This window comes from Hippocampus bargibanti, linkage group LG04 (genome assembly GCF_051943395.1).
Source record: "Hippocampus bargibanti isolate YZ-2025 linkage group LG04, ASM5194339v1, whole genome shotgun sequence".
Taxonomy (NCBI): Eukaryota; Metazoa; Chordata; class Actinopteri; order Syngnathiformes; family Syngnathidae; genus Hippocampus; species Hippocampus bargibanti.
This window is the reverse complement of record NC_142737.1, coordinates 31,171,821-31,198,858: the sequence shown is the minus strand read 5'-3', so window position 1 is coordinate 31,198,858 and position 27,038 is coordinate 31,171,821. Positions and strand designations below refer to the sequence as shown.

Sequence of the window (27,038 nt, the reverse complement as noted above, 5' to 3'; positions counted from 1 at the left end):
GATGTGTGCACTCAGAGAAAGGGGGTGTGAAAAGGTAGGCCGGCTGTGACGCTGTTCGGTCGTGGGGTTTGGTGTTCTTCCGCCCGCCATGGCCGGGCGGCGCTCCGTGTGTATCCCTAAAAGAAGTGTGTATACCAAGGTTTAATTTTCATAAATTTAACGTCCGTAAACCGAAAAGTTTGTAAGGTAAGGTGTTCGTTAACCAAGGTCCCACTGTATACATTTAAAGAGTTTCTAAAGTGTGGATGTTTCACAACAGAAGGCATTTGGGAAAAAATCAAGACAGGAAAACAAAAATGCTAAATTTGACTTCAGTAACATTATTACTTGTGCTTCTGTTACCAGGGTTGCAGTAAATAATTGTGGTTTGCACCACCCTTGATAATTTGTGTCAGATTGTTACTTCTTCATTTTGTAGGTCAGAGCGGTATGGGCTTCTATCATGGCAAACACACCTTTGACCGTTTGAGCCACCAGAGGGCGTGTTTACTCCGTTCACTTGGCATGGAAAGTATTAACCAAGCTCGATACCCACCTCAGGACCGTCAGCGAGCGAGCAGGGCACGATTGGCCCTAATGTCACCCTTGATTGACTTTTCCAAAAAGACTTATATCTGGGCCATCAGTATGACCGTCATTGCAATTGGTCTACTCCTCACTTTGATCATCATTCTTCTCATTGCTGCAGGTTTGAATTGTACCTGCTGGTACTGGAGAGGTTTTTTTAATTAATTAAAAAAAATAAAAAACAGTACTTAAGTATCAGTAGTGGGCAGTTTCTCGGTCAAGACCGAAAGTCAGTTCTTGACAAACCTCTGTTTTGTTTGCGGACTGAGGGGTGATGGAAACTTTGATACATTGCGCAGACGGAACTGATTTTCAGCCGTGGCTCTAACTGTCACGAACCAGAAGAGTAAAGACAACCTTTGACAAATATTGCTTTGCAGCGCATGTTGGCGTGTTTAATGAAAGATTCTGTGTGACTGCACTGAGTTCTGTAATGGGGCAGTGGTAGAATGCTAGTCCCAATGCAGAGGTTAAAGCTATTGCTAACTTGTTGAATATTTATTGTCCAAGATACTGAACCTCCAGTTGTTTCTGATACCATATCATTGGTAGGTAATGAGGAAACAGTGTAAAGCACTTTAAATGCCAAAAGTACAAAAATGCTATATACCATCGGTGACAGCCCATTTATTATTTACAGTTAAAATTTCTCTGTCCAAAAAAAAGTTCTTGGATGTCATGTTATTTTTCTGCAACAGATGTCACAATGTGGTTATTTTTTGTTTGATTTAATCCTCTTATTGTTTGGTTTGGAGAGTATGTCTCAAGACTGGATTTTAAAAAAGTGTTGTCAACGATTAAATCTTTAAAGAGAAAGTACCTGTCACATGTGCGTGCATTTTGTTTAAAAGAGATGTTTTTGCCACGTTTGATTAAAATGTGTTTTAGTCTATGTGGGTCCCTCCCCAGTAGCACTGATGAAAAACTGTGTGGCCCTCCAACATTTGAATTGCATACTTCAGTTATTGAAGCTGCAGCTGGAAGCCTACTCCATGGGTACAATGCCATGCTGGGTGACACCCTCAGGCTGAGGAGGGACAGCCCGACCAACGGCAATTTCGAAAAGCTGGTATTGCTCAAAGAAATCATTTCCAAACACTGGTCCAAATCTCCCTTGGTACCAGGCCGCAAAGAAAGACAGACCCAAAAAATGACCACAAATTGTGATCCCGGTGATTCGCTGCGACGATCAGCAACTGGTTATGGGTCGCAGAGGAAAGGTGACAGCTGAGCAGATACTTTATTTTGCTTCATTATTTTGCTTTACAAGTTTTAGATGTGACACAAACAAAGCAAAAAGAACAATGTCTTAAAAAAAGACCAAATGTGCATCTGATGGACACCTACCATTTGACGTGATCTCCCCAAAATGAAACTACATATTTCAACAAGATTGTTCAACACCCATGGTAGTCGACTGGTTAGGACACTGACTTCACATTGCAGAGGTCATGAGTTCAAACCCCGCTCCATTCTCCCTGTGTGGAGTTTGCATGTACCGGGCTCGCATGGGTTTTATCTGGGTCCTCCGTTTCCACCCATATTCCAAAAATTTGCATGTGTTCAGTCTTGGGCAAAAGTGTTGGGGCAAGTCACTATGCAAACATCTTTAAACATCGCTTTCTACGTTTTGGAGTTCCTGATACGTCACATCCTGCCTTCCTTTCCATGATGTCGCATTTACATTACGTCACATCCTATCGCTCACACCCTGCTCTCCCATTCTAGTTCGTCTCTCTCTCTCCTCTCTGCCTCCCTCCTTGGCCGACACCACGATGTCTCCGCTCTCTTCAAGAATAAACCAACTTTCTGTTCAACACCTGGCTTCTTGATGATTTAACCATCCTCTGCCATCAACACCCGTCGAAGCAATGAACCAGGGACAAACGATCAAAATAAACCCATTATCATTGGTGTCTTTGACCCGGATCCTAGCTAGGCTTCGAGGGGGGGGGGGGGAAGGAGTGGGCCATGTGTTGCTTCCAGTGGACGAAGCTCTTTTTTTCCTTCGAGAGTGTTCGAGTGGGCAGCCCCTCCCTTCTGGTGTCCGTCGTTCAGGGATTGTTTTTACGGGTGAGTTTTACCGCTAGCATGCAGCTATGTTGAGTGAATGTATTGTGGAATTATTTCGGACAAAAATAATTCTATTTATGGTTAATCTGCGTATCTTCGGCTGGTAATGCGAATTTCGATCTGGTCAAGGCGGACCATCCTAATTCGAGCCGATGTGCGGAGTTTGCGCATGTGACTGATTGATGCCATTTCGGGTCGAGAGTTTGTTTTCGTGCCTCTGGCGGACGGACTGTAAAACCAGGAAAGTTCCAAGAGGAGTTTCTTCAGAAGGGATGAAGTTCTGGAAGTTCGGGTGCAAGGACTGGTGAAAAATTGATTTATTAATTATTAATTTGGAGTCATACGATTTTGTGTTCTTTTTTTTGTTTAATTGCCGCTGCAATAGATCGTAGATTACCGTAACATTAATGCATTCACCAACACTAGCGCGTGGTCAGCACTGGTAGCCATTGCCACGGGGTTTCCCAGGGAGTTTCATTGTCCAGGGGACAGTCCGTGGGGACAGAGAGGGAGCCGTTTGGAGGAGCCGTATTTGTGTGTGTCTTTTGTCTTCCCTTTTGTGTCCTTTGTCTTGTGTGTTTTTGTGTTGAATTTTATTTGTGTATTTTTGTGTATGTGCGCGCGTTGTGTGAGCTACGCTAAAACAAAGGGGTGGGGGGTGGGCTGCCAGCAGAGAGAGCGGGCAGCCCAGTCTTCCCTCTGTCCTCCTTCCTTCTCCGCCCGAAAGAGGGGGGGTTAATTCACAGCCGCATTCTGAGATTTGCAAAATTGATTAGTTCGCGAATAGGTTAATAAAAGGAAATAAAATGAATAAAGCGCGTGCGTTAATTTCACAAACTATTGTGCAAAAACATTGTTCCGGCCTGCATAAAATCTGCCGCGCAGTTCTCTTTTCTCCTTTCACAGGACGAGAGAATGTGCCCTGGGAAAAGAGCATTGTCATTACAAGAGGACTCGATGGGGGTGCTATGCAGATTACTATCCTGTCTCATCGGGAAACCTGTCCAACCATGCAACGAGGAGACTTTCGTCTCCGCTCGACGTCCTAATGAATGACATAACACTGTTTTTTCCCATAGCTTTTTGATGAATACCGTCTACTTGAAACAAAAAAAAAAAAAAACTAAATAGGCAGGCAAATTAGACTGAGTGAACAAATAAATAAGCCAACAAACGAAGTCCAAGATGGCGCCCGAGTAGGCAGCCTCAGCAAGTGCTCTCATGAGCCTTGCTTTTTTGTTGTTTTTGTCTTGTTTTGTGTTTTCTTTTGTCACTTTGTGTTGTTGGGCGTCGTGTGGAATGGATACAGATTGTTTTTCAGCATTTTTGACCACGACATTCATCAAGGAGGAGACTGTGCTGAGCGGTTGCGCCTTTTCGGCAGCATGAATATGCCAGTACTGTTTTTGAATGGGAGGAATGTCGGTGCCATTCGACTGCCATCGCTGGACACCAAAGGGGCCATTGTGCTTTTTTTCGCCTGTAAGTGGCAGCATCTTCACAGCCCCGCTTTGTTTAGCGGAAAGGTCAGTGCTGTTGGACAGTCTGCGGCTAGATGGATGCATGGCTTGGGGAACCCGTGATAAGAAGGAAGGAGCGTCAGCGCAGAGCGCCGATGCGTATGTGGAACTGTTGCGGCTTGGAATTGAAGCAGATTTATGTGGAACAGGAGATGTGAGACAATCTCTTTTCATCAATGGATGCTACAGCTGCGTGTTTGCTTTCAACATTTAGCTTGTAGTCGACGTGCACATTCCACCATGATGTCCCTGATCCACTGTTGGAAAGACGCTTTGATCCTCTCCTCTTTCATCTAGAACTGCTTCATGTCATCACAAAGAGGGTACAGCAAGTCCTGAAGAATGAATGTCTCTCTGTGTCTTTGTTTTGTCATATTGTCTCTATGCTGTCATATTATTTGTTATTTAGTTATTTTTTTTTTTGTTCTTTTGACTTCAAGACGGCGCCGTGAGAGTGGCTGCCTTTCCAGCAGCTCATGTATTTTGTTTTTCTACTTTCATTCCTTTCATCACTTTGCTGCTGTGAAATGTAAATTTCTCCACTGTGAGACTAATAAAGGCATATCCAATCCAATCCAAACAAATGAATAAACAGAAGCCGAATTTTAGTGAATTTGAAGGCAAAAGTAAAATATTTTTGTTAGATTGGATAAAGTGTTTTCACAAAGTGAATTGAACCCTTTGAAGTCAGAATTCCAATGTTTTTCTCTGCGATAGGGACAAATAATTTAGAAATCCTGATTTTGGCGAATGCAAAATGAAATGGAAATTGTATAAAATGACAGAATCAGTGAATTTATAAAATTATAGGATTCGTTTTGTTAGATTGAGCTAAACCTTGTTTTTTCTGCAGCTTGATTAGGCCATTTGAAAGAAGCCAGAGTTATTTACGATGCCTCTTCAAGGGTTTTCTCAGCACAAAACTTCAAAGAGGTGTTTAAAATGCAGGAGCAATTCTGGGACAGTCCACATTCCACATTCCACTGTGTTGACCTCTCGTAAATGACAGTTCAATTGGAAGAATGACATAAAATAGTCAGGGAAATTAGGCTAAATGACAGGAACGTTCATCTTGAATTGGATGAAATTGGCAAGGTAAATGTAACTAGATTCGCTGGTGATTAATTACTTGAAAGAGATTCACCAGTTAGTATTGGACTTTTCACAAAGAGACGTTTTTGGATTTAATAGATTTATTGAAACAATGATTGTTCATTACACTTGTTTTGACCTGACAATTGTCATCCCCCTGAAGTCACTGAACGAATGATTTTATTCATCTATACGATATAGATATTGAATTTGATGACGATAACAAATTGGATAAGGTTGAGTTGCAAAATTTGATGACTAAACTTTTTTTCATTATGCTTTTATGCAAATGATGTGGACCGCAACAATTCACAAACAGAGCTGGGATGGTGGTTGAGAAATTGTTCAATTTGCAGGACGAATTGATGAATTGTGAGATGCACAAGCCATTTGCATCCACCCATCCTGTGATTTTCTAGGCAGACGCTGCTGAATCACAGTCATAGCATCGAACTGCATTTTGATTCTTGATGTTCTTGGAAACAAAATTTAATCTCTGTTTCAATTGTCATAGGAGATCCAACAAGAGAAGCCGCAACGGCTGGTGTAATACACATTGCACATCTGGAGTTTGGCACACCGAAATGATGATTTGGGATCGATGACAACGCCCCTATTGATAATAGTTTTGATTTCCAAAAGTATAGTGTTTGGCATTTATTCAAATGCATGACAATTTTTATTTTTTGCATATATTTCTCATCCAACCATCTAGCAAGCAACAAATTGTTACAATTAGGCTTGTTCGAATGAAAAATATTCGACGTTGGTGATGCGATGGCGGAAATCCAACGTTTAGTAAGACAGCCGCAAATGCTAATTCATCTTCTGGCTGCCTTTGCGTACAGTGATGACATTTGTCAGTTCAAAAGTAGTTTATGGTTACGACTAAAAAGGCAGGGTGACCTGTTGAGATAAATTTGATTACCATTATTATTATTATTATGAATTGAATGCAGTGCACATTTAAGTAATTGACTGCAGTGCACATTAAGGGAATTTCTCGCCGTTAAGAGTGCAGTTGGCAAATGAGTTGAGTGGGCACCGATGTCAGTCGGAGATTCAGGCGGAATCAGATATATTGTATAGGTATAGGTATAGGTGTAATGAACAATCATTGTTCATTAACAATCATTGAACACAGTGCGAACACAGGCATCTAATCATTGAACAATCAAAGTGTAATGAACAATCATTGTTTCAATGTATAGGTATAGGTCATGTATGTATAGGTCAATGTATAGGTATAGGTGTATTGCAGGCGTCGGCAACCTGCGGCTCCGGAGCCGCATGTGGCTCTTTCACCCCCTCGCTGCGGCTCCCTGCGGCTTTAGAAAATAAATAATGAGTAGTTAATTTAATGTACATTATTTTAGTTTGTTCGTTTTTAAAATGTAATTCTAAATCTAATGTCATTTGAAGATTATGGTGATTATAAATAATACAAAATAAAACGTATTCAATTTTGTTGTCGCTCATAATATATGTCACAACCATCGGCAGTGGACGTATATCCGGTCACAACCGCCAAATTGCGCACGATTTCTTGAAATTTTCGACCCCCAGGTAGGCCAACTATGGATAAATCTAAGAAAAGAAAAGTGTCTGAAGAAACCAGAACCAGATTCGTTCGCCTTCACTGCTGACGAGACGGGTTTACCGGTATGCTTAATATGTAATGAGAAGTGAGCAAACAACAAAAAGTCAAATGTCGCAAGACATTTCCAGAACAAACACACAGCCTTTGCTCAAAAATATCCTTATGGAGATGAGAAAAAAAGAGCCGTTTCAGAACTGATGTGGAAGGCTGATCAGAGCATAAATCATTTTATGAAGTGGATGTAAAGAGTTTGATGGTTCTCTTTATTTGTAAGTAGGTTCGTTGTCAGATCTCCCAGGCAGGTGACGCACAGAGCTTGATCGCGGCGTGGAGTCGAGCAAGTCGTGCTGTGAAACTCCGTGCGATGCTGACCAGGTCACTGCGAGCGGTGTGTCTGTCCGGGTCTGAGTCTGAGTCTCTCTGTCCCACGACAGCTGCTTTTATACCATTTTCAAGCGTGTCATATACGTCAGGGTAAGACGCACATCAAGGAGATCAAAGAATTGAAAGACATTAAAGCGGCGGTGCGCACCGGTGACGCCACAGGGCTCCCCTCCTGGATCTGAAGTCGGGGAAGGTGACGCAGGAAAAAAAACGAGCTGGACGCACTCAGAAGAGCCGGTAGGAGGTGAGACGTTCTGGGAAATGCACACGTCTGCCGCTCCGGGTCGTTCGGCCACACGGAGAGGCCAGGCACGAAGAAGGTCGATCAGCGGACGTGGGGGGCGTTGTTGGTGGGGTGGCCGACGTCGGTGTTCGGGAGCACGGCAACATGGGCTCTACGACTGCCGGTTTGAGTCGGTCGATGGAGACTGTATCCTCGCGGCCGTTGATTTGAATCCAGAACGTCTTCTCACCGCGGGAGAGGACGGGATACGGGCCATCGTAAGGGGGCTGAAGGGGCTTACGCACCCGATCACACCGCAGGAAGGCATGCGTACATGTTAGGAGTGCGGGATCCACGTGCGTTGGCTGGTACGATGTTTGTGGTGACTGGGGCTGCAGAACCAGCGCAAACTGCCGGAGGCGGGTGAGCAGTTCATTGACGTCAGCGATCGTAGGGTCGGTCGGGTTGAGCAGCTCACCAGGCAGGCGTAAACTGGTGCCATATACCAGCTCCGCTGGAGTCGAGTTGATGTCGGGCTTTAGCGTGAAACGGATGCCCAGCAACACCAGAGGCAGGTTATCCACCCAGTGTTCAGCATTGGCGGCAGACATTAGGGAGGCCTTCAGTTGGCGATGGAGGCGTTCCACCATGCCGTTCGCAGCTGGGTGGTAGGCAGTCGTCCGGTTTCGTTCACATCCCAGAAAATTGCACAACTTGCCAAATAGTGCAGACTCGAACTGGGCTCCCCGATCGGTGGTGATGGTCTTCGGTGACCCAAAGCGGGCGACCCAATGTTGGAGGAAGGCACCGACTACAGCTTCGGACCCGCAGTCGGACAAGGGAAGGACTTCGCACCACCAGGTGAAGCGGTCAACGCAAGTCAACAAGTATCGAAAGCCACGGGAGGGGGGAAGGGGTCCGACAAGATCTATGTGGACGTGACTGAACCGGGCGTCCGCCGTGTCAAAAGTTCCCACGGGTGACTTCGTATGGCGCTGGACCTTTGAGCGTTGGCATCGTAGACAGCCGCGCACCCAGTATCGCACGTCTCTTTGCAGCCCCTTCCAGGAAAACCTTTTTGCCAGCATCTTGGTCGTGCCACGAATTCCAGGATGAGAGAGACTTTGAAGAGAGTCGAACACCTTTCGCCGGAAGGAGTCGGGAACCGGTGGTCGCGGGACGCCGTCGGACTGGACGCACAGGATTGTGCAGCCAGAGTTATGGAGAGGGACCGCGATGATGTTGGAGTTGCTGGCATGGTCGGCCAGACCTTCTCGTACCTGGGATGCTGCCATCTCATCGTAGTCAAGACCGTCGGGAAACTTGATCGCGTTGATCTCAACTCGAGAAAGGGTGTCTGCGACTTCATTCTGAACCCCCTGGACGTGGCGAAACTCAAGGTGAAATTGCGAGAGGTAGTCCAAGTGCCGAACTTCTCGCTCCAGGTACTTCGTCGATGCCGAGGGGATGGCGGAGAGGAGTGGCTTGTGGTCGGTATAGATCAGATATGGGCAAACTATACTATGAAGACATGCCGCAAGAAAGTCTGGTCCTTGAGGCTGTTGCCCGCTTTTTGGGAGGGCCGGCTGTCCCCCAGCTCGACGTCATGCCTCAAGGCCGCGGGCCAGGGTGGTCTGCCTCAGGATCAGGACAGAGTAAGGATTTTCAGCCCGAAGATGACTCGCCGCACACGGGCCAACTCCGGAATGAGGGCAGCGATCGCATAGTGGAATTTGGTGGTCTCCTGGGTGATGCCCGCCGAACCTGCCCAAATTATAGTAAAAACAGCGTCTGAAACTCATTACAAAAAGTTAGCGGACAACAGGGCAGATAACTGAAAAGTTGCCTGCCCCATCTTTCACAACCTGAAGCACAATGAGACAACTAATCACATTAAAAAAACATTGTCAACATTGTACCTACTATAAATGCTACTTTCCTTAATTTACAGTAAATGCGCATGGCTAGATTTTGCTGCAGTAGTCGATTGTCATTGTGGTGAACAATGCAACGTTTGCATTGCTTCCTACGAGCCACTCAGCCCCTTTCATGAGTGTCACGTACACTTTACAGTCACGGTTTAATGCAAATTTACGTTTTGTAGCGTCACATATGTTGTTAGCTTCTATTGAATCTTTCTTCTGGGCTGAGGTTCTGTGCATCTATTTTGGAAAATGATATGCAATTGCACGACTTTATAACGCTTGCGAATGTCCGGAAGAAAGCAGCATGCTTCTGATTGGCTGCTGTGCCGAGTATGCAAATTTAACTGCAGGTTGCCTATGTCTGTGTGCTCGGCGACGGTACACGTGTATTGTTTGCGCGTGAAGGCGAGGGCGTCAGTAAGGAGTTTGTTGAGCGCGCGGTCAGGACAAACCATCTATGATTTGGCGGAATTTAACACAAGTAGGTATTATTGAGTTTGAATATTTCGTTGTGTAATACGTAATATGTTTTGAATGTTGAAAGTGATTCCATATTTCAATAAATGTTGATTTCTTTAACTTTGCCCCTTCAATGAAAACCTATTAAAAACAGACGCAATCTTGATGAATCACAGTGCATATGTTATTTTAATCTATTTCCATTTCCTCCTCCAAGTATCTGCGAAATAGTATGTAAACGCCATATTCCTTGAGACAAATTTATTAACTGATCAGGGATATTTTTCACATTTGAAAGACAGTTAATAAATTGGGTTGTTACTGTGCTATGAGGTTTGTACACACTACATTTAAAGGACAACCGGGACCATTTTTTTGTGTTTCCCACTGACATTATAAAAACGTTTTATAGCATCTATAATACCCAAATCAGGCAGGCTGATATTTTTAGTTAAATGAAAAACACCAATAAAAATGACTTCAAAATCCGGAAATGGTCAGTTTCAGAAGGTCCCACCCCCCTGTTCGTGACGTCACGCCAATACGTCTTGCCTTGCTCAAGAATCAAAACAATGGCTTCAGATTCGGAGAAGATGTTTTCTTGTTACTCATCCAGTTATGAATATGATTCAAATAGTTCTGAAGAGGAAAGCATAAATGTTTGCAATTGATTCAAGGAGTCCTCCCATATCAATTCGAGCCGTCAATGACAGCAATGTAGCACCCAGAAAATGCAGAAGATTGCGCCCAAGCTCCGTTGGAAATGGGCTGATTTGTCCGCTGGGAATTTGTGTCAGCGAATATCAAATAGTTGTCTTGGTGCAACACACAACGATTCACCATGGCGTTATTTATGTGTTTTCCTTCTAATTTCACCATCAACACGGATCAACACGAAGTTTTCAGACCAAACAAAGTACCCAAAATGCATTGTGTGTCGCTTTCTCGGTCAGGGGCGGTCCAAACGTGACGTCACATGGGGATCGTCATCAACTCAAAACAAGACTTCATGAATATTCAGCGCAAGTCTTAAAACGTAAACTATAGCTATATGCTGTGGAATCTTTGTAAAATACGCTCAGTCTAAATCATTTGAAGTGATTTTATAAATTATGGACATAACTTGTTCCGAGTATTTCCGGCCCAAACACTCCCTCCAAATGCTCCTGGCCCGGCTCCTCTGTCAAATTTTACAACCCAATGCGGCCCGCGAGTCAAAAAGTTTGCCCACCCCTGCATTAGAACAATGGCTGCTAGCTAGCGCGTCACTCACGTAGTGAACCTTGAACACCAGCCGTGTAGTCAATCAGTCAGAACGTCGGGAGTCACACAGCCACCAGAAAGAAGTGATCTTTCTGTCTCTTGTGCATGAGGAATCACAAGCAGGCTCCAGCGAAGAGAGAAAAAAATCTTCATTTTTTTCCGTAGGTTGGCCCCAGCCAAGGAGCAGGTTCACCGCGCATCCTCACGCGTCTCTCGTTGAATTTTTTAACGAGCAGAACCACCAGGAGCTTTTTGAGCACTTTTTTCCATCTCTCGTTGACTGGGGCACACAGGTGGCACTCTTCAAACGCTCAGGCTGGTTGACTGGCACAGGTCACGGCACCAATCAATGTTGGTTTCAAATTCTTGTTTCTCTCCTGGTTCGGTGTTCAACGTTCTGTGATCAAAATATCAGTGACGACGATAGATGGTGAACAAAAAACTACTTGATTCTAGTAAGACAGAAAAAGCACTTCTCTCGTCTCGGCAGGAGCGAAGTCAGGAGCACACGAACAACGATCACAAAGAGAAGAAGGAGCTCCCGCTCTGACTACTTTTTTGAATGTCCACAGAAGCGATCTGTTGTCCAATCAGCTACGGACAACTCAGTGTTGGAAGAACATAGGCTGAAACTTGATACAGGGGGAAGAGATAAAGAAGGTGCAGGATTTTAAGTACTTGGGGTCAACTGTCCAGAGCAATGGAGAGTGTGGAAAAGAGGTAAAGAAGTGTGTCCAGGCAGGCTGGAGCGGCTGGAGAAAAATGTCAGGTGTGATGTTTGATAGGAGGGTTTCAGCTGGGATGAAAGGAAAAGTGTATAAAACAGTGGTGAGACCAGCCATGATGTTTGGACTGGAGACTGTGCCACTGAAGAAAAGACAGGAAGCAGAGCTGGAGGTAGCAGAGCTGAAGATGTTGAGGTTTTCTTTGGGAGTGACCAGGTTGGATAGGATCAGGAATGAGTACATTAGAGGGACAACTCATATTAGAGGCTTTGGAGACAAAATCAGAGAGGCCCGACAGATGGTTTGGACATGTCCAGAGGAGAAAGAGTGACGATGAGGACGAAGAGTCCCGATATAGGGAGAAGGATGCTGAGCCTTGAACTGCTAGGCAGGAGACCGAGAGAAAGGCCCAAGAGGAGGTTTATGGATGTGGTCATGGAGGAGATGAGGGTAGCTGGTGTGAGAGAAGAGGATGCACAAAACCGGGATAGATGGAGGACATTGATTCGCTGTGGCAATCCATGAAGCCGAAAGGAAGAAGAAGAAGAATAATATAGGTTGTAATAAAAAGTCAAATACACCCATGTTCAATTTTCCTTTTTATCGGGGGTGGGGGGGTAATCGTGGACCAAAACTGTATTAAGCTCTGATGAAATTACATTTGATACTTTTCAAGACAGGAAGTCAAAGTAAATAACTGAATTAATGTGGTAGCTCAACTAAAAACATGGCAATCAGATTAATATTACATATGCATCTGTGGAGTATCATTTAGTCTGTCAGGGAAATTCGCTCCGACGAACACATTCTTAACATCTGTTGTCACTTTAAATATCTAGATCACTTTTGTATACTTACTTTTGGTTTGATTGTAAGCTCCTACTTCAAGATACTTTGTAGCTGATAGACACTTTTAAACAATATCACCATTAGTTGATAAGCTTTTTTGATGTCACACCTTTGAATGTATACATATGCCCCTCCGAGGTGAGCAGTCAGGTTTTCTATGCCGTCCCAAAAATGAAAGAATCTCTTTGTTTTGACTTTTGATTTCTGCTTCATTAATAAATTTTCTACCATTTGATGCTGACAACCCTGGCCAACGCCCCAGTGGGGAGGGTTTTTGCCTTGCTAAGTGGACAACGGACTTTTCACACTTGTGCAAGCCTCTTCACGCTGGTCGCTTGGATGACTTCTTGACGGCGATTTGAATCCAGGTGGGGTGAATATGTTGTGAGGTTTTTTTTTTTTTTATCAAGCCTTGCGTCGAATTTTTTGGCCAGAAATTCAAATTTTTCAAATTAACAATCGGGACTCTTGACTTGATTCAAGGTGGGGTTAATGTTCTAGTTCGGGTCTATGTGTGGTTGCATCGAATTACCACGCAGGGGTTTTGATATTTTAGCAGATCAAAAACCCAGGTGCCAGAACTACTGGTCCGAGGTCCGGGAGAGGTTTTTATTTCTGTTCCTGGAGGGTTAAGCTGTACAGCTGTTTGATTGTCAATTTACCGGAAATATATATTCTTTCCTGTGCTGTTTGTTGAAGCCTAAAAAAACTTGAAAAAAGAAAAAAAATGGAAGAATGAAATGTGTGTGAAGGCTCAGAAAATGCGGCAAGGGCAGACAAAGGGAGGGAGCCACAGGCAACGGCCAAAGGGAACCTGAGACGTGACACCCCCCCCCCCACACACACACACACAAAAGGCAACTGGATTTGGCGCCGGTAACCCCCACTCTACAGGAGGAGAGTACACTGTGATTGTAAATATTTTCCAACATTTGGGGGGGTACCTATCCTAAATGCCATTGAATCATTCAACAGGCCAAGCGGGAGCTTGGGGAGTGTTGGGACCTGAGAGACACCTCTGGTCGTTAACATTCCGGGCTCTGCTGATGATATAGATGGATGACACACTCAAAACAGCAAGACCGTTTGAAGTGTTTCCTGAGACACTATATTTATACAGGTAACATCCGATTTACCACCACTGCGAGTTACGACCACAATCGCAAGACCCTTTTTTAAAATTCTACGGCTGGGACCGCGACGGTTGCAGCCCAGCAACACTGTTGAGATGGGCAGCGTATTTGCGATGCATTTGGTCAAGAGTCGAGATGGCCCGTCTTGTTTAGATTGTGGCTGCGTTGCCAGATCCGCTCAACATTCAGCATGCATCATTTATCTTAACAGAGAATATTACAGCATTTCACAAAATGAGGATACAAAAGAACAGTTATTTCACAAACGCGTACGTCAATTTTGGCCAGCCAGCGCATGATGGTATTGCGCCATGTGTCACAATGGCATCGGCGGGGGGGAGTGTCCACGGCGTCGAGGCGGGTGGGAATCGGCTCTCGGTTCGAGGGGTTCCAGGGCGAAAGTCGAAGCGGGTCGGCCATCGGTGCTCCGGCGTGCGGGGTCGGCGCGACGAGATCGCCGCGTCGGCCCGCGCCGCCACCGCCTCTTTTGAGACTTTTTTCCTTCAGATGTCCTTTTTTTTAACTCGGATGTTACCTGTGTATATATATATATATATATATATATATATATGGGCGGCCCGGTAGTCGAGTGGTTAGCACACCGGCTTCACAGTGCAGAGGTCGCCGGTTCGCGTCCCGGTCCGGCCTCCCTGTGTGGAGTTTGCATGTTCTCCCCGGACCCGCGTGGGTTTTCTCTGGGTCCTCCGGTTTCCTCCCACACTCCAAAAACATGCATGGCAGGCAAATTGACCATTCCAAATTGTCCCTAGGTGTGAGTGTGAGAGTGACTGTTGAGTGAGTGAGTGCTGTCTTTGTGTGCCCTGCGATTGGCTGGCAACCAATTCAGGGTGTCCCCCGCCTCGTGCCCGAAGACAGCTGAGATAGGCTCCAGCAACCCCCGCGGCCCTAATGAGGAATAAGCGGTACGGAAAATGAGATGAAAGGATAGAAAACAAGATATTCTAAGAATAACAAAATAAAAATGTCAACTGTATACTGTGCAAATGTAGATGTGCAAAAACCGTTCTATAAACAAGACTGTACATAGTGCAGAATCAAGAAATGCATTTAGATATATTGCAACAACCCATATTTAGAAGTGTCCAGTTTTTTTTTTTTTTTCACATGTGATCATTGGGAATTGTAAAGCCTGACAGCAGTCGGTAGGAACGAGCGGCGGTACCTCTCTTTCTTGCAGCGCGGGTGTAATAGTCTCTGGCTAAAGGAGCTACCCAGAGCTGTCAGGATGGGCAGGAGGGGGTGGGAGGGACTGTCCGTCATAGCTTTTAGTTTAGCTAGCGTCCGTCTGTTGCCCACCTCCCAAATCTAGAGAGTCCAGCGAGCAGCCCACGACAGAACTGGCCCGCTTGACAAAGCGCTCCAGTCTTTTTCTGTCCCGGGTGGTGATGCTGCCTGACCAGCAGACAATGCCATAGTGGATGGCTGATGCCACCACAGAGTCATAGAAAGTCTTTAGGAGTGACCCCTGAACTCCAAAAGACCTCAGTTTCCTGAGGAGGAAGAGGCGACTCTGTCCCTTTTTGATTAGGGCATCCGTGTTTGTTGTCCAGTCCAGTTTATTGTTGAGAGTAACACCCAGGTACTTGTAGGAGGTCACCCTCTCAATGTCCGAACCCTGGATGTTCAATGGTGCAGGTGAGGATTGTTTCCTGCAGAAGTCCACCACCAGCTCCTTGGTTTTCCCGGTGTTGATCTGGAGGTGATTCTGCTGGCACCAGTCCACAAAGTCCTTTGTCAGTCCCCTGTACTCCCTATCGTCTCCCTCTGTAATGAGGCCGACAATAGCTGAATCGTCAGAGAACTTCTGAAGGTGGCAGGTTGGGGTGTTGTAATTGAAGTCCGAGGTGTAGAGGGTGAAGAGGAATGGAGCCAGAACTGTTCCCTGCGGCGCTCCGGTGCTGCAGAGAAGCCTGCCCGACTCACAGTTCTTTACTCTCACGTACTGTGGCCTGTTTGTGAGGTAATCTGTAATCCAGGATGTGAGGTGATGGTCGACTCCGGCATGCCGCAGCTTGTCCCCCAGTAGACTTGGCTGGAAGGTGTTAAGGCACTGGAGAAATCGAAGAATGTGATCCTCACCGTGCTCCCAGCATTCTCCAGGTGCAACAACGCCGTATGGAGGAGGTAGATGATGGCATCCTCCACACCGATGCTGGGCTGGTAGGCAAACTGTAGCGGGTCCAGCGATGAGCTTGCCAGCGGTCGCAGGTGGGCAAGGACGAGTCTCTCCAGCGTCTTCATCAGGTGAGACGTCAGCGCCACCGGTCTGTAGCTGTTGAGCTCTTTGGGGTTGGCAATCTTGGGCACTGGAACCAGGCATGACGTTTTCCACAGCTGTGGAACTCTGCCCAGCTTCAGGCTCAGGTTGAACAAGTGCTGGACAATGACACACAGCTGGTCGGAGCAGGTCTTGAGGAGTCGGGAACTGATATCATCCGGACCTGCTGCCTTCCTCACCTGCATCCTCCTCAGTTGGTTCCTCACCTGCGCAGTTGTGACAGACAGGCAGGAACCAGGAGGCAGAGTGGCGGCTGAGGGTGTGGCAACGGTTGGGAGGGCAGATGTTGGTTGTGGAAAGCTGGTCGTGAGAGGGGGCAGGGAGGGTAAGGCCACAGTGAGAGTTGGTGCAGGTGCAGCTACAGGTTAAGTTGACGGTGGGCCGGGGGCGGCTGGCGTCTTGTCAAACCGATTGAAAAAGCGGTTGAGTTCATCTGCCCAGTCCTTGTCTTTTTCGTTCAATGTCACTGGGCTTTTGTGGCCTGAGATGTTTTTCAGGCCCTTCCAGACACCAGCGACATTGCTGGCTTGCAGCTGCTCCTCCATTTTCATCCTGTAGGCCTTCTTCCCCTCTCTGATCTTCCTCCTCAGTTGGATCTGCACGGCCTTCAGTTCCTCTCTGTTGCCCGAACAAAAGCCCTTTTCTTCTCCTTCAGGAGGACTTTTATGTCGGGATTAATCCATGGTTTGTTGTTGGCAAAACACCGCACAGTCCTGGTGGGTACGGTGTTTTGTTCACAAAAGTTAATGTAGTCTGTGATGGTGTTAGTGAGTGAGTCAATGTCTTCCCCATGAATCTCAGTAAAGAGCTCCCACCTGGTTGAATCAAAACAGTCCCGCAGAGCTTCTTCAGCTTCTGTGGACCATCTTTTGATCGTGCGGGTCACAGCTGGTTGCCTCTGCACAAGGGGTTTGTACACAGGCTGGAGATAAACCATATTGTGGTCTGCTCTTCCGAGAGGGGGGAGGGGGGAGGGTTTGTATGCATCCTTGGCGTTTGAATAAAATAGGTCCAATATGTTATTGTCTCTGGTGGCACAAGTTACATACTGTGTGAATGTTGGGAGGGAGAATTTCAGGGAAATGTGATTGAAGTCCCCTGAGATGATAAACAATGCGTTGGGGGACTGGGTTTGCAGCTTGTTTACAACAGATATGAGGGCATCGGAGGCAGCGCCGCCATTTGCCGTAGGGGGAATATACGTCGTCACGGCTATGACGTGTGAGAATTCCCGTGGCAGGTAATGCGGCCGGAGGCTAACGGCTAGCAGCTCGATGTCCCGAGTGCAAAGTTTTTCCTTCACCGTGATGTGCCCAGGATTGCACCATTTGTCATTCACAAATACAGCAATCCCCCCTCCTTTCTGCTTACCGCTGCCTTCATTTCTGTCCGCTCGTACGAGTTGGAAGCCCTCCAACTCTGCGTGGGCGTCCGGAGTGATTGCCGAAAGCCATGTCTCCGTGACGAGTAGCAAGCTGGCTTCCCGGTACTCCCTCTGATGCCGCGTTAGCGCCGCCAGCTCATCCATTTTATTTGGGAGCAATCTCACGTTCCCCATGATGACGGACGGGAGAACGTGTCGGTATTTCCTCGTTCTTTTGCGGCGATCTTTCCTGGCCCGACATCCTCGTTTCCTCCTCTTCAGTTCATCGGGGATGTCTGGTGCGGCGGCCGCTAGTCCGCTATTAGCCCGCCACGCTAGTAGCTGGTCTCGACTGTAAACAATGGGATTCCGCGTGCGCGTGGATTCCCCGTTCACAGGAGCGATGAAAAAGTAAAAAATAACGGCGATGAGCAAAAGAAAAGATGCCCATCTCCTCTCCGTAGGTTTATGGAACGAGATTAGGCAAAACAAAAACGGAAAGGTAAAGAAGTGAAAAAGTAGACAAGAAAGGGAAAGAGCTGCTGTGGAGGCAGCCACACAGGGGGGCGCCATCTTGAAAAAAAAAAAAAAAAAAAAACGGCCGAGAACGGCCTCACTCTCTCACTGTCTGTAACCCAATTCCCCGGGGGCGGGCAATAGAGCGAGTTTTCTGGTGATCTGCCCCATCCCCTTTCAAATTGCTGCTGTGGACTGCAAATTTCCCCATTGTGGCATGAATAAAGGTATTCTGATTTTGATCAGACTTGTAATACAGGATATGGTGAAGGCTAGTATTTTGATTGAAGACCCGACTTGTGAATGTAATCCACTGATATTTCCAGTTCAAAAGGTTGAATCTGGGGTTTTGCGACTGATAAATAAATCCATACAATCACGTGCTCCATGAGTGCCAGACCCACACACATTATTGAACTGTTTAAAACATGACAAAAAAATGTTTTTCAGTAATTGATTTCAGCAATGCTTTTTTTCTCTATTACGTTGCACAAGAATTCACGTCATAGGTTCGGATTCACATTTAATGGAAAGAAATATACATATACAAGATTGTCACAAGGGTTTACAGATAGCCCCACAATTTGTTCACAGGAAATGTCTTCATGTATTGCTGATTTTAAACATCCTGAAACTTCTCAGATTCTTTAATACATTGACGACATCTTAATTGCTTCACCGACTGAAGACGAGAACAAGACTGTATCAATAGCTTTGTTCCAATATCTAGAGAGTAACAAAGCTTCTTTGGACAAGTTACAGTTTTGCCAAAAAGTTGTTTTTCTAGGACATCTTTTGTCAGGACGAGGACGAGAGCTGACAACCAAAAGAAAACAGGCAATTTTGCAGGTCCCCAGACCCAAAACGAAAAAACAGATGATGACATTTTGGGACTATGTAATTACTGCAGAACTTGGACTCACATTATGCACAAGTCACCCAACCATTATTGACACTCATATACCAAGACGAAATGTCACTGAAAGACCCTATTCAGTGGACTGAAGAAGGCAACGCAGCCTTTACAGAATTGAAACATTTGATAGCAAATACGAGTGTTTTGGCCTTGCCTGACTATGACAAGACTTTTGTTCAAACAGTTGACTGCAAAGACAAATACATGACTTCAGTCTTGTTACAAAATCATGGACAAAAACTGAGACCAGTTGCATTTTATTCTAAAAGACTGGATCCAGTGGCTTCAGCTCTTCCAGCGTGTGTTAGAGCGGTGTGTGCCGCAGCGTTGGCTGTTCAGTCGTCAGCTGAACTTGTGCTTTCCCATCCCACAACGCTGATGGTACCACACTCGGTTGACTTATTGATTACAAGGACGAAAATGACTTGCTTGTCACCAGCACGACATTTGTCTGTCATGACCACTCTCCTGGAACAACCACACATAACCGTTGAGAGGTGCAATAGCATTAACCCGGCGACACTTGTACCTCTACCTGTTGACGGAGAACCACATTCATGCGTTGACAGAATAAATGAGAACTGCAAGCCATGACCAGACATGAAAGACACACCCTTAGCTGGCAGTATTCACCTGTACGTTGACGGCTCTATATCTAATTCAGGTGCAGGGGGTAACCGGGTGGGTTATGGTGTTGTGACCGACATTGAAATTATTGCTGACGGTTCATTATTGAACACGTATTCAGCGCAAGCGGCAGAAATTGTTGCATTGACTGAAGCGTGTAAATGGGCAGAAGGAAAGACGGTGACGATATTTACAGACAGCCAATATGCGTTTTCCACACTTCACTGCTTTGCAGCCCAGTGAAGCCGTAGGGGAATGACTACATCAAATGGGAAGACGGTTGAACATGCTGATTTATTGAGAGGGTTGTTGAATGCTATCCTCTTTCCAAAGAGTGTAGCTGTGTGCAAATGTGCAGCCCACACGAGGGCTAAAGACAGGATTAGTTCGGGCAACGATAGAGCAGATGCAGCCACTAAAAAGGCTGCTCTTACCGCTTTCAATTTGGTGAGTCAAGAGTCATGTGAATTAGTTCCCACGCAAGTTTTGAAGGATATGCAAGCGTTAGCTGCAAAATCTGAAAAAGATCTGTGGCTGGCCGATGGTGCTACGCTAGTTGATGGGCTGTATAAAATAGACAACAAACCATGTTTACCAAGAAACATGTTTCCTATGGTGGCTCAGTTGAGCCATGGTAGGTCACATGTATCAACAGAAGACATGGTGTTTATAGCAGGGAAGGTATTCCATTTAAGCAGGGGTTTCAACTCATATGCAAAAAAACTTTTGTCGGAGTTGTTTGATATGCTGTAAACACAATCCACAAGGTAATATATGACCAAAAATAGGAACATTTCCACAGCGTCACACCCTTTTGAAGTGGTCCACATGGATTTCATTGAACTAAGCATAAGTGGTCCCTATAAATATACCGTTTAGTGCTAATTGATTCATTCACCAAATGGGTAGAAATTGTGCCTTCAAAGAAATCTGATGCATTAACCGTTGCTACAGCATTATGAAAACATATTATTCTGGCATACCAAAAATAATTTGGAGTGATAATGGGCCACATTTTGTTAATGATGTAATAACCAATATATCCGCACTTAGGTATTACATTAAAGAACCACTGCGCATACCACCAACAAAGCGCAGGGTTAGTTGAAAGAATGAATGGTACAATTAAAAACCAACTCAGAAAAACCATGGAGACAACAGGCAAACCATGGCCAGAATGTTTGTTTTTGGTAAAATTATATATGAGAATAAGACCCACTAATAACGGCTTAACGCGTTTCGAGATATTGCATTGCAGACTTTTCATCCTCCCATTATGGGAAGGTGTGCCCTGGCAAGAGAATGAATCAGATCCAGGTGCTCTGTTGGCAAAATGGTTGTGTAAAATGTTTACACGTGAAGTCCAGTCTGCATGTGTACTGCCGCAGTCCTCTTTGTTCCCTTCACAGGAAGAGAGGTTGCACCCTGGAGACGAGGTGCTGATCAAGGCAACCAAGAGGAAGACCTGGTCTGCACCAAAGTGGGAGGGGCCATTCACCGTGCTGATCACAACGCACACTGCCATCAAAATCGCCGAAAGAGCCATTTGGGTGCATCAAAGCCATTGCAAGATCGTTCACAACCGGATCCTGAGTAGGTGGAAGACGGGTGGTGCCAAACTACTCACTAGCTATGGGTTTGGTTCACATCATCTTCCTGTACGGACTCGTGGGGGCAATCCAGATGACACACGTAAAGCTCCCCACTCCTTCCGCCTGCGAAACTCCACTGTTCTATCCAGCGACATAAGATAAATGCCCAAACATGGCACATCATGCCTCTACATGCTGCAGGAATAGTTTTGTTTCCCCTTGGCGTCATAGTAAATAAAGCACGACAAAATGGAAGTGATTATCCTCATGGTTCTTGGTACGCTCGTGTCAAGTTGGGAAAGGCTTGGACCACTGGTTTGGGACTCCGTTGCGGTCCATACCAAGCCCAACACAAAATGGGTTCAAGATAGCTGTGCCCAAGAAGCAGAAAGAACTGTTGTCAAGATCGCTAGGGATCCCCCAACTGGCACTATGACAGAAATCCAACTTGCTATCATAACCCACAACGTTGCAGGATGCATGGACTTGAGACTCACATTTTTTTCCCGTAACTATATGCATGATGTCATCTGTGGCATCACCAGTCGTGACGTCGCCTTTCCACCATAAACCACACATCAGACTGTCAGCCTGGGTGGAGGCACCTGAAAACACGGCCCAAAGCCCAGGTGTCATGGACATATATCAACCGTTTGCAGGAGAAAAAACATGACTGGAATCCGTTATTATGAAACACATGATATTGTTATGCTACACTCTTTGCTATGCAAATAGAAAAAGTAAGTGTTTTGTATGCTCTTATATGCCTCATTCTGTAACACAACAACGCATGCTTTCGAATGTATTCGGAGAGAGAATGGCTAGAGCTGCATATTTGTTAATATCTTTGCATAGACCCGATCAACATTTTCCGGTTCCTCATAATGCTTCGAAAGGAGAGATTGTTCCAGGCTTAGGTACTCTTTTGTAACCAGATAACCAAGTTATGACTGAGAGCGGGTTGCGATTACCATTATGCCTTACAATGCACAGTACGGGCTAAAATTTGGGTTTTATAGATGAGGATAGATGTTTATATGTGCTACCGTTAAACACTAATGTCACCGTTTTGCCGTATCTTCACATCTTTGGTGGTTATGCAGTTGGAAAGTAAATTCTTTCCCCGCGAGCCTACGATTTGTGTGCACCTGTTACTGTAACCGACAATACATTCATCGTCACCAGTCATCCAGTGCACCATCATGTGAAGAGAAGAGTGTCGTTTAAGCCCCATGATTCGATCTGGGGAACTGATGTTCCAGAACAAAACAAACACCATAGCACGAGTAGTAAGGTAATGTTAGCCCTTTTTCTGCAAATTGGAGTGGCAAAAAAACATGCTACCAATTGAAACAATGCCAGTTTGAAAGTGGATGACATGCAAAACACAGAAATTTCAGCAATTAGGCAAATGGTGCTGAAAATAGAATGGTTTTGGACCTTTTGACAGCCCCACAAGCGGGCGTCTGTGCTATGCTGGGTGACACTTGTTGTACGTATATACCCGAAGAAGCAAATTCTATAAACATGACTAATGCTTTGTCTGTTATCAGGGATCTCAGAGATGCTATGGCCAAAGATCGACGGCCTGATCACCCGTGGAGCTTTGCCATGCTTTTCGGGGGCCCTTGGTATCTGACTTTGCTTAGACTGTTTATGCCTGTCGCGATCGTGCTTTTACTTATTTTCCTAGTCATTGGTTGTATTGTTCCTTGTTCACGCACGCAAGATTTTGTATCAACAAATGCGTGAAAGGGACCCTGTGTTGTAATTTGGAATTGTACACTCTGGCCAGAGTGTGGTTGCTACCGCCAAACGGAGGGCTGAGAAGGAATTTTCCTCGTCATTATTTTAATTGGATTGGATTTACCTTTATTACTCTCGCAATGGAGAAATTAAATCTCACAGCAGTAAAGTTACAACAGAAGTTTTTCGCCTTCTCCATGGTATGAATGGTTCTCTGTGCCGTGAGTTATGACGTTCATGCATGAAAACCGTTTTGGAGATGTATGTACTGATGTTTAAATGTGCAACAGGGGGGAATGATAGAACGTTTTTATACACATCCGTAAACATCCTATGTTATTTCATGTTTAGTTTAGTCTATATGGATGTATGTAGTTTATTAGATAACTTTGTGTATCTGTAGGGAGTACTGTAGCATACATTTTCAGTCTAATACTATGTAACACCCTCCTCGTTGCTGATAGGCCTGGTCGAGATGATGTCATCACTGCTATATGATAAAACTAGGTGAAAGGGACGGACGGCCATTTCTCTTTGGCTTTCCCACTTTGATCAGACATGTCCTTCTATTGTTTACAAGAATAAAGTAGTATTTTTTCTTCACCACTTTGGTCCCCACTGATGTTTCATCATAAAACTCCATTGAGCCAGAACCAGGAAGAGATACATAATTTCTCCCAACATAATCCTTACCAGATGAGCCAACATAGTCCAAAATGTTCAAGGCTGTTGAAGGATGCATCTCAAAATCCTGTAAAAAAATATTCCCAGGAAAATCGATTGTTGTAGTTACTAAGTGTTGAGCTAATCTATTTGGTAGCTTTTAATTACAGGTGCATAGAGGTTGGCCAGTCATCTCAATCCTGTCAGTTTTGTCTACATAGCGTCCACCACATGCCGCAAGATTTTTGTTTCCAATTTTTGAGTATTTTGTTATCAATTACCAGACCACTTTTCTTCATATTTTTAACATAGACAAATATGTGCACACATGCACAATGAAAACACCATAATAGGTGGCCACTTTAAACATTTTTAATGAATTAATTAACTGACCGGGAGTAACGTAAGTGCTTCACACTGTTCAGATGATTCAAGGATCTCAAATTTTCTCTCTGATGTTTCTTGAGTGCATCCAGTGTTTCTTTGGTTTCCCTTCATTGTCTCTACTTTTGCTTGGAGTGCAGAAGGAGAACTGCACAAAATCTATGTGGCAGAAGAAAGGATAGTGCGCTCGGGTTTATCAGTGAAATCATCAATCCTGGTCAACATGTCACCCGTGTAGAGCTTTCCCAATTCAGGCATACTGACAGTCCTTGATTGCCGCAACTGGTTGTAGAAAAGTTTGGCATTTTTCCTCCGCACCACTGGCGGGGTTTCTGGAGAAGGATCGGGACCCTTTGTAAATTTGGAGACCAAATTGCTCTTGAACAGACAAGATACACTTGAACTCTCACATGGAGGATCAATGTTTTTCAAAGTCATGTTTGACTGTGATTTCAGCGATGAGCAGGGTCTCATTGAGATTATATTGTCTTCATAGGAACTGAAACGATGGTATGCCCAGTGAGAAGAACATTTAATTAAGCCCATATAGCCCGCAATCCTTTGGTTAAGCGAGACCCTGTTTGCCAAAGCATATGACTGAATATCAGTACTTTTCACCACAGGCTTGTCAAAGCGAGCCAGGTTTTCAAATGACTTTATCTTGTGTTGTACAGAGAAGGGGTTGTAGTGCACAGAAAACGGATTGTCTGCAACTAAGACTGGCCTTGTTCTGGTCTTTTTGGACTGTTTGGATGTTGTCAACTTTGGGTTGTCACTCATCTCCGCGTCATGTTTCAAGTCATTACTTGATCCTATAGTTTCCCCGGTACAAGAAATTGCATCGAATGCTGTTTGATCAACAATGACATTTATCCCATCTAAAGTGGAATTTGAATTTGGGAGCACGGGTGTGGTATCGGTGTTGATTTGAGTTGCTGTTGAGTTATTTGAATCTGCTGTGAGCTTTTTTGCCCTTAGACGTGACACACCGTATGCGGAGGACAACTGAACTTCAATAAATGTTCTCTGGGTGGCAGGTGAGTGTGACAGTGTATGAGAGTTTGAAATTGCTTTGACGTCTACATTGTTGTCTTTGTTGTTGTACACCACTGTTTCAAATGTGTTATCTGGGATATCATGTGCCATCTTCCTGACGGCAACTGTGGATAAAACAGCATTGTTCTTATTGAGTGAACTGTTGGCCTTCAAAGTGGGAGATGTTTTCTCAGAGAGTAAATTTATAGGCTGGTTGAAGAAGATATCATTGGTCGATGAAAGGAATGGGCTTTCACTCTTGGTATGACTTTGCAATGGCACTTTTCCAGCACTTTTACTCTGTATTTTTGGGCCCTTCTTTATAAAACTGTTGTCTGGCAAGTTTAGACGACGATGTGTAATACTGGAGCTCGGCTTTGCAATTAAATTTGTGCAATGTTTTTTTTCATCGTTGGCTATAATTTTTAACAATGCTGTATCTGATCTGTCAGTGGTCTCACTCTGAGTGTTTTTCATTGGTATAAATTCAGATGTTCTTCCTTTCAAATTCCTCCGCTTTAACACATCTGAGTTGAGCAGGGCACCAGCGGACAGCCCTGTAGGGCTACTGGAGTTGATCCAGTTATCAAGTGGGGAAATGCTTCGATGAATACAGAGGCTTGTAGGATGATGTGCCTCAGAAGCCTGCAGTTTGTCAGAATCAGACTCAATTGTATTGTGATTGTCCAACAGTGATGTAATTACATGTGAAGGTGAGGGTGGTGTCCTTGTGGTGATGAACCCGATCGATGAGGAATGTGTCAAGCATTCTTGCTTAGTCAGTTCTGAGCAGCTGATGAGCACATCGTTATTTCTGTCCAGACTCTTGTTTTCGCCGGCATTAGGCGAAATCAAAGATATATTTGATAGTGTCGTGAGGTGAACATGCCCATCATCACTGGATGCCTGGTTGTTAGAAGAATTGAGTTTCACTTTCTGCCCCTTTGTGAATGGCTCCTCAAGATGAAAACTTGATAGTGTTTGAACTTCAAAATCATCTTTCTCAGAAGTATTTCCAAAAGGAGAGGTGCTGCACGGTGGACATGCAGGGTCAGTGAGGGGTCTAATTTGTGAGATGATATCATCAATGTTGGTGACTGGAATTCGGCATTCATCGTTTATTTGGGATTTCCGGTTCGCCTGAACTGTCTTGGCACCTAATTCTTCAGAATTGTCAGGAATGAGTCTTGTGGCTCCATCACTGCACCCAGAGGACACTGGCAATGTGGAAAGTCCATCTACATGTTGAATCAAAATAAAAGATACTTTAGTTATTTAAAAAAAACACATTATAATTGGATATATGTGGTCTACAGCGTCACTTCTACTCTGATGTTTAATTTGAACTACTGTATACTTTTTCAACTCATTCACTGTCAGACGTGCATAAATGTGTCCACTGTGGTGCCAGGGTTTTTGTCATTTTCACTCAAATTCCAGGACCCACAGAATATTGAGTTTTAGGACTACATAAACATTCCATGTAGCGTAAGAAACCTGAGACTCTCTTCTTTCATCATAAAAAAATGTTCATTCCTAAGTCTTATGGGTCTGGAGTAATATGAGGTGCAAGTGGAAAGAAAAACATTGGCAGACGTGTGACCAGCACTTTATCGGCACCCCCCCCCCCCCCCCACACACACACACAAGAAAAACCAAAATTCGAACAAATTCGGGAATGGCGCTCCACTCAGTATTTTCAATTCATTAATACATTTGGGAATGGCAGTTAAACATAATAGTTAGGAAATGTGTTTGGAGGTTTTTTTGTTGCACAAATATTTTTTAATCTATTTTATGGTGCAGTAAAGCCCATTTATTTCCCTTTTAATGTACACATTTTTTTCCAGGGAACATACATACCGTACATACATATTGTACTGTATTTGTGAGAGAAGTATGAACGCATCACTAAGGGAACATGCGCCAAATTTTGACTGTAACGGCTTATTCAGACAATTGCTGTGCATGCATGAAAACCCTAATGCTTGAAAATGGCACTTGTTATTGGCAATGCATGATGAGCACAGAAGTCCAATAACAAAGGACCACTCAGGGTAAGGACAGGGGCTTTTCCTTCCAAT

At 44.8% G+C, this 27,038-nt stretch overlaps 2 protein-coding genes across 11 annotated transcripts in view; one reads left to right on the top strand and one right to left on the bottom strand.

Moving 5' to 3' along the window:
• LOC148899690 (aldehyde dehydrogenase, dimeric NADP-preferring-like) overlaps positions 1–1,386 on the top strand; it is a 53,518-nt gene extending 52,132 nt beyond the window's left edge. For all 10 annotated transcript variants that reach the window (XR_016114781.1, XR_016114782.1, XR_016114783.1 and 7 more), the window contains one exon: positions 419–1,386. Coding sequence is in view for 7 of the 10 variants with exons in the window: in XM_088995125.1 (XP_088851251.1) it covers positions 419–732 (314 nt within the window). In the remaining 3 variants the exon portion in view is untranslated. The remainder of the gene's footprint in view (positions 1–418) is intronic.
• A 16,799-nt stretch (positions 1,387–18,185) lies between these two features.
• Positions 18,186–27,038, bottom strand: part of pdzd2 (PDZ domain containing 2) — a 107,553-nt gene continuing 98,700 nt past the window's right edge. The window contains exon 19 of the mRNA XM_088995113.1: positions 18,186–26,192. Coding sequence (XP_088851239.1) covers positions 24,079–26,192 — 2,114 coding nt within the window. The 3' untranslated portion in view covers positions 18,186–24,078. The remainder of the gene's footprint in view (positions 26,193–27,038) is intronic.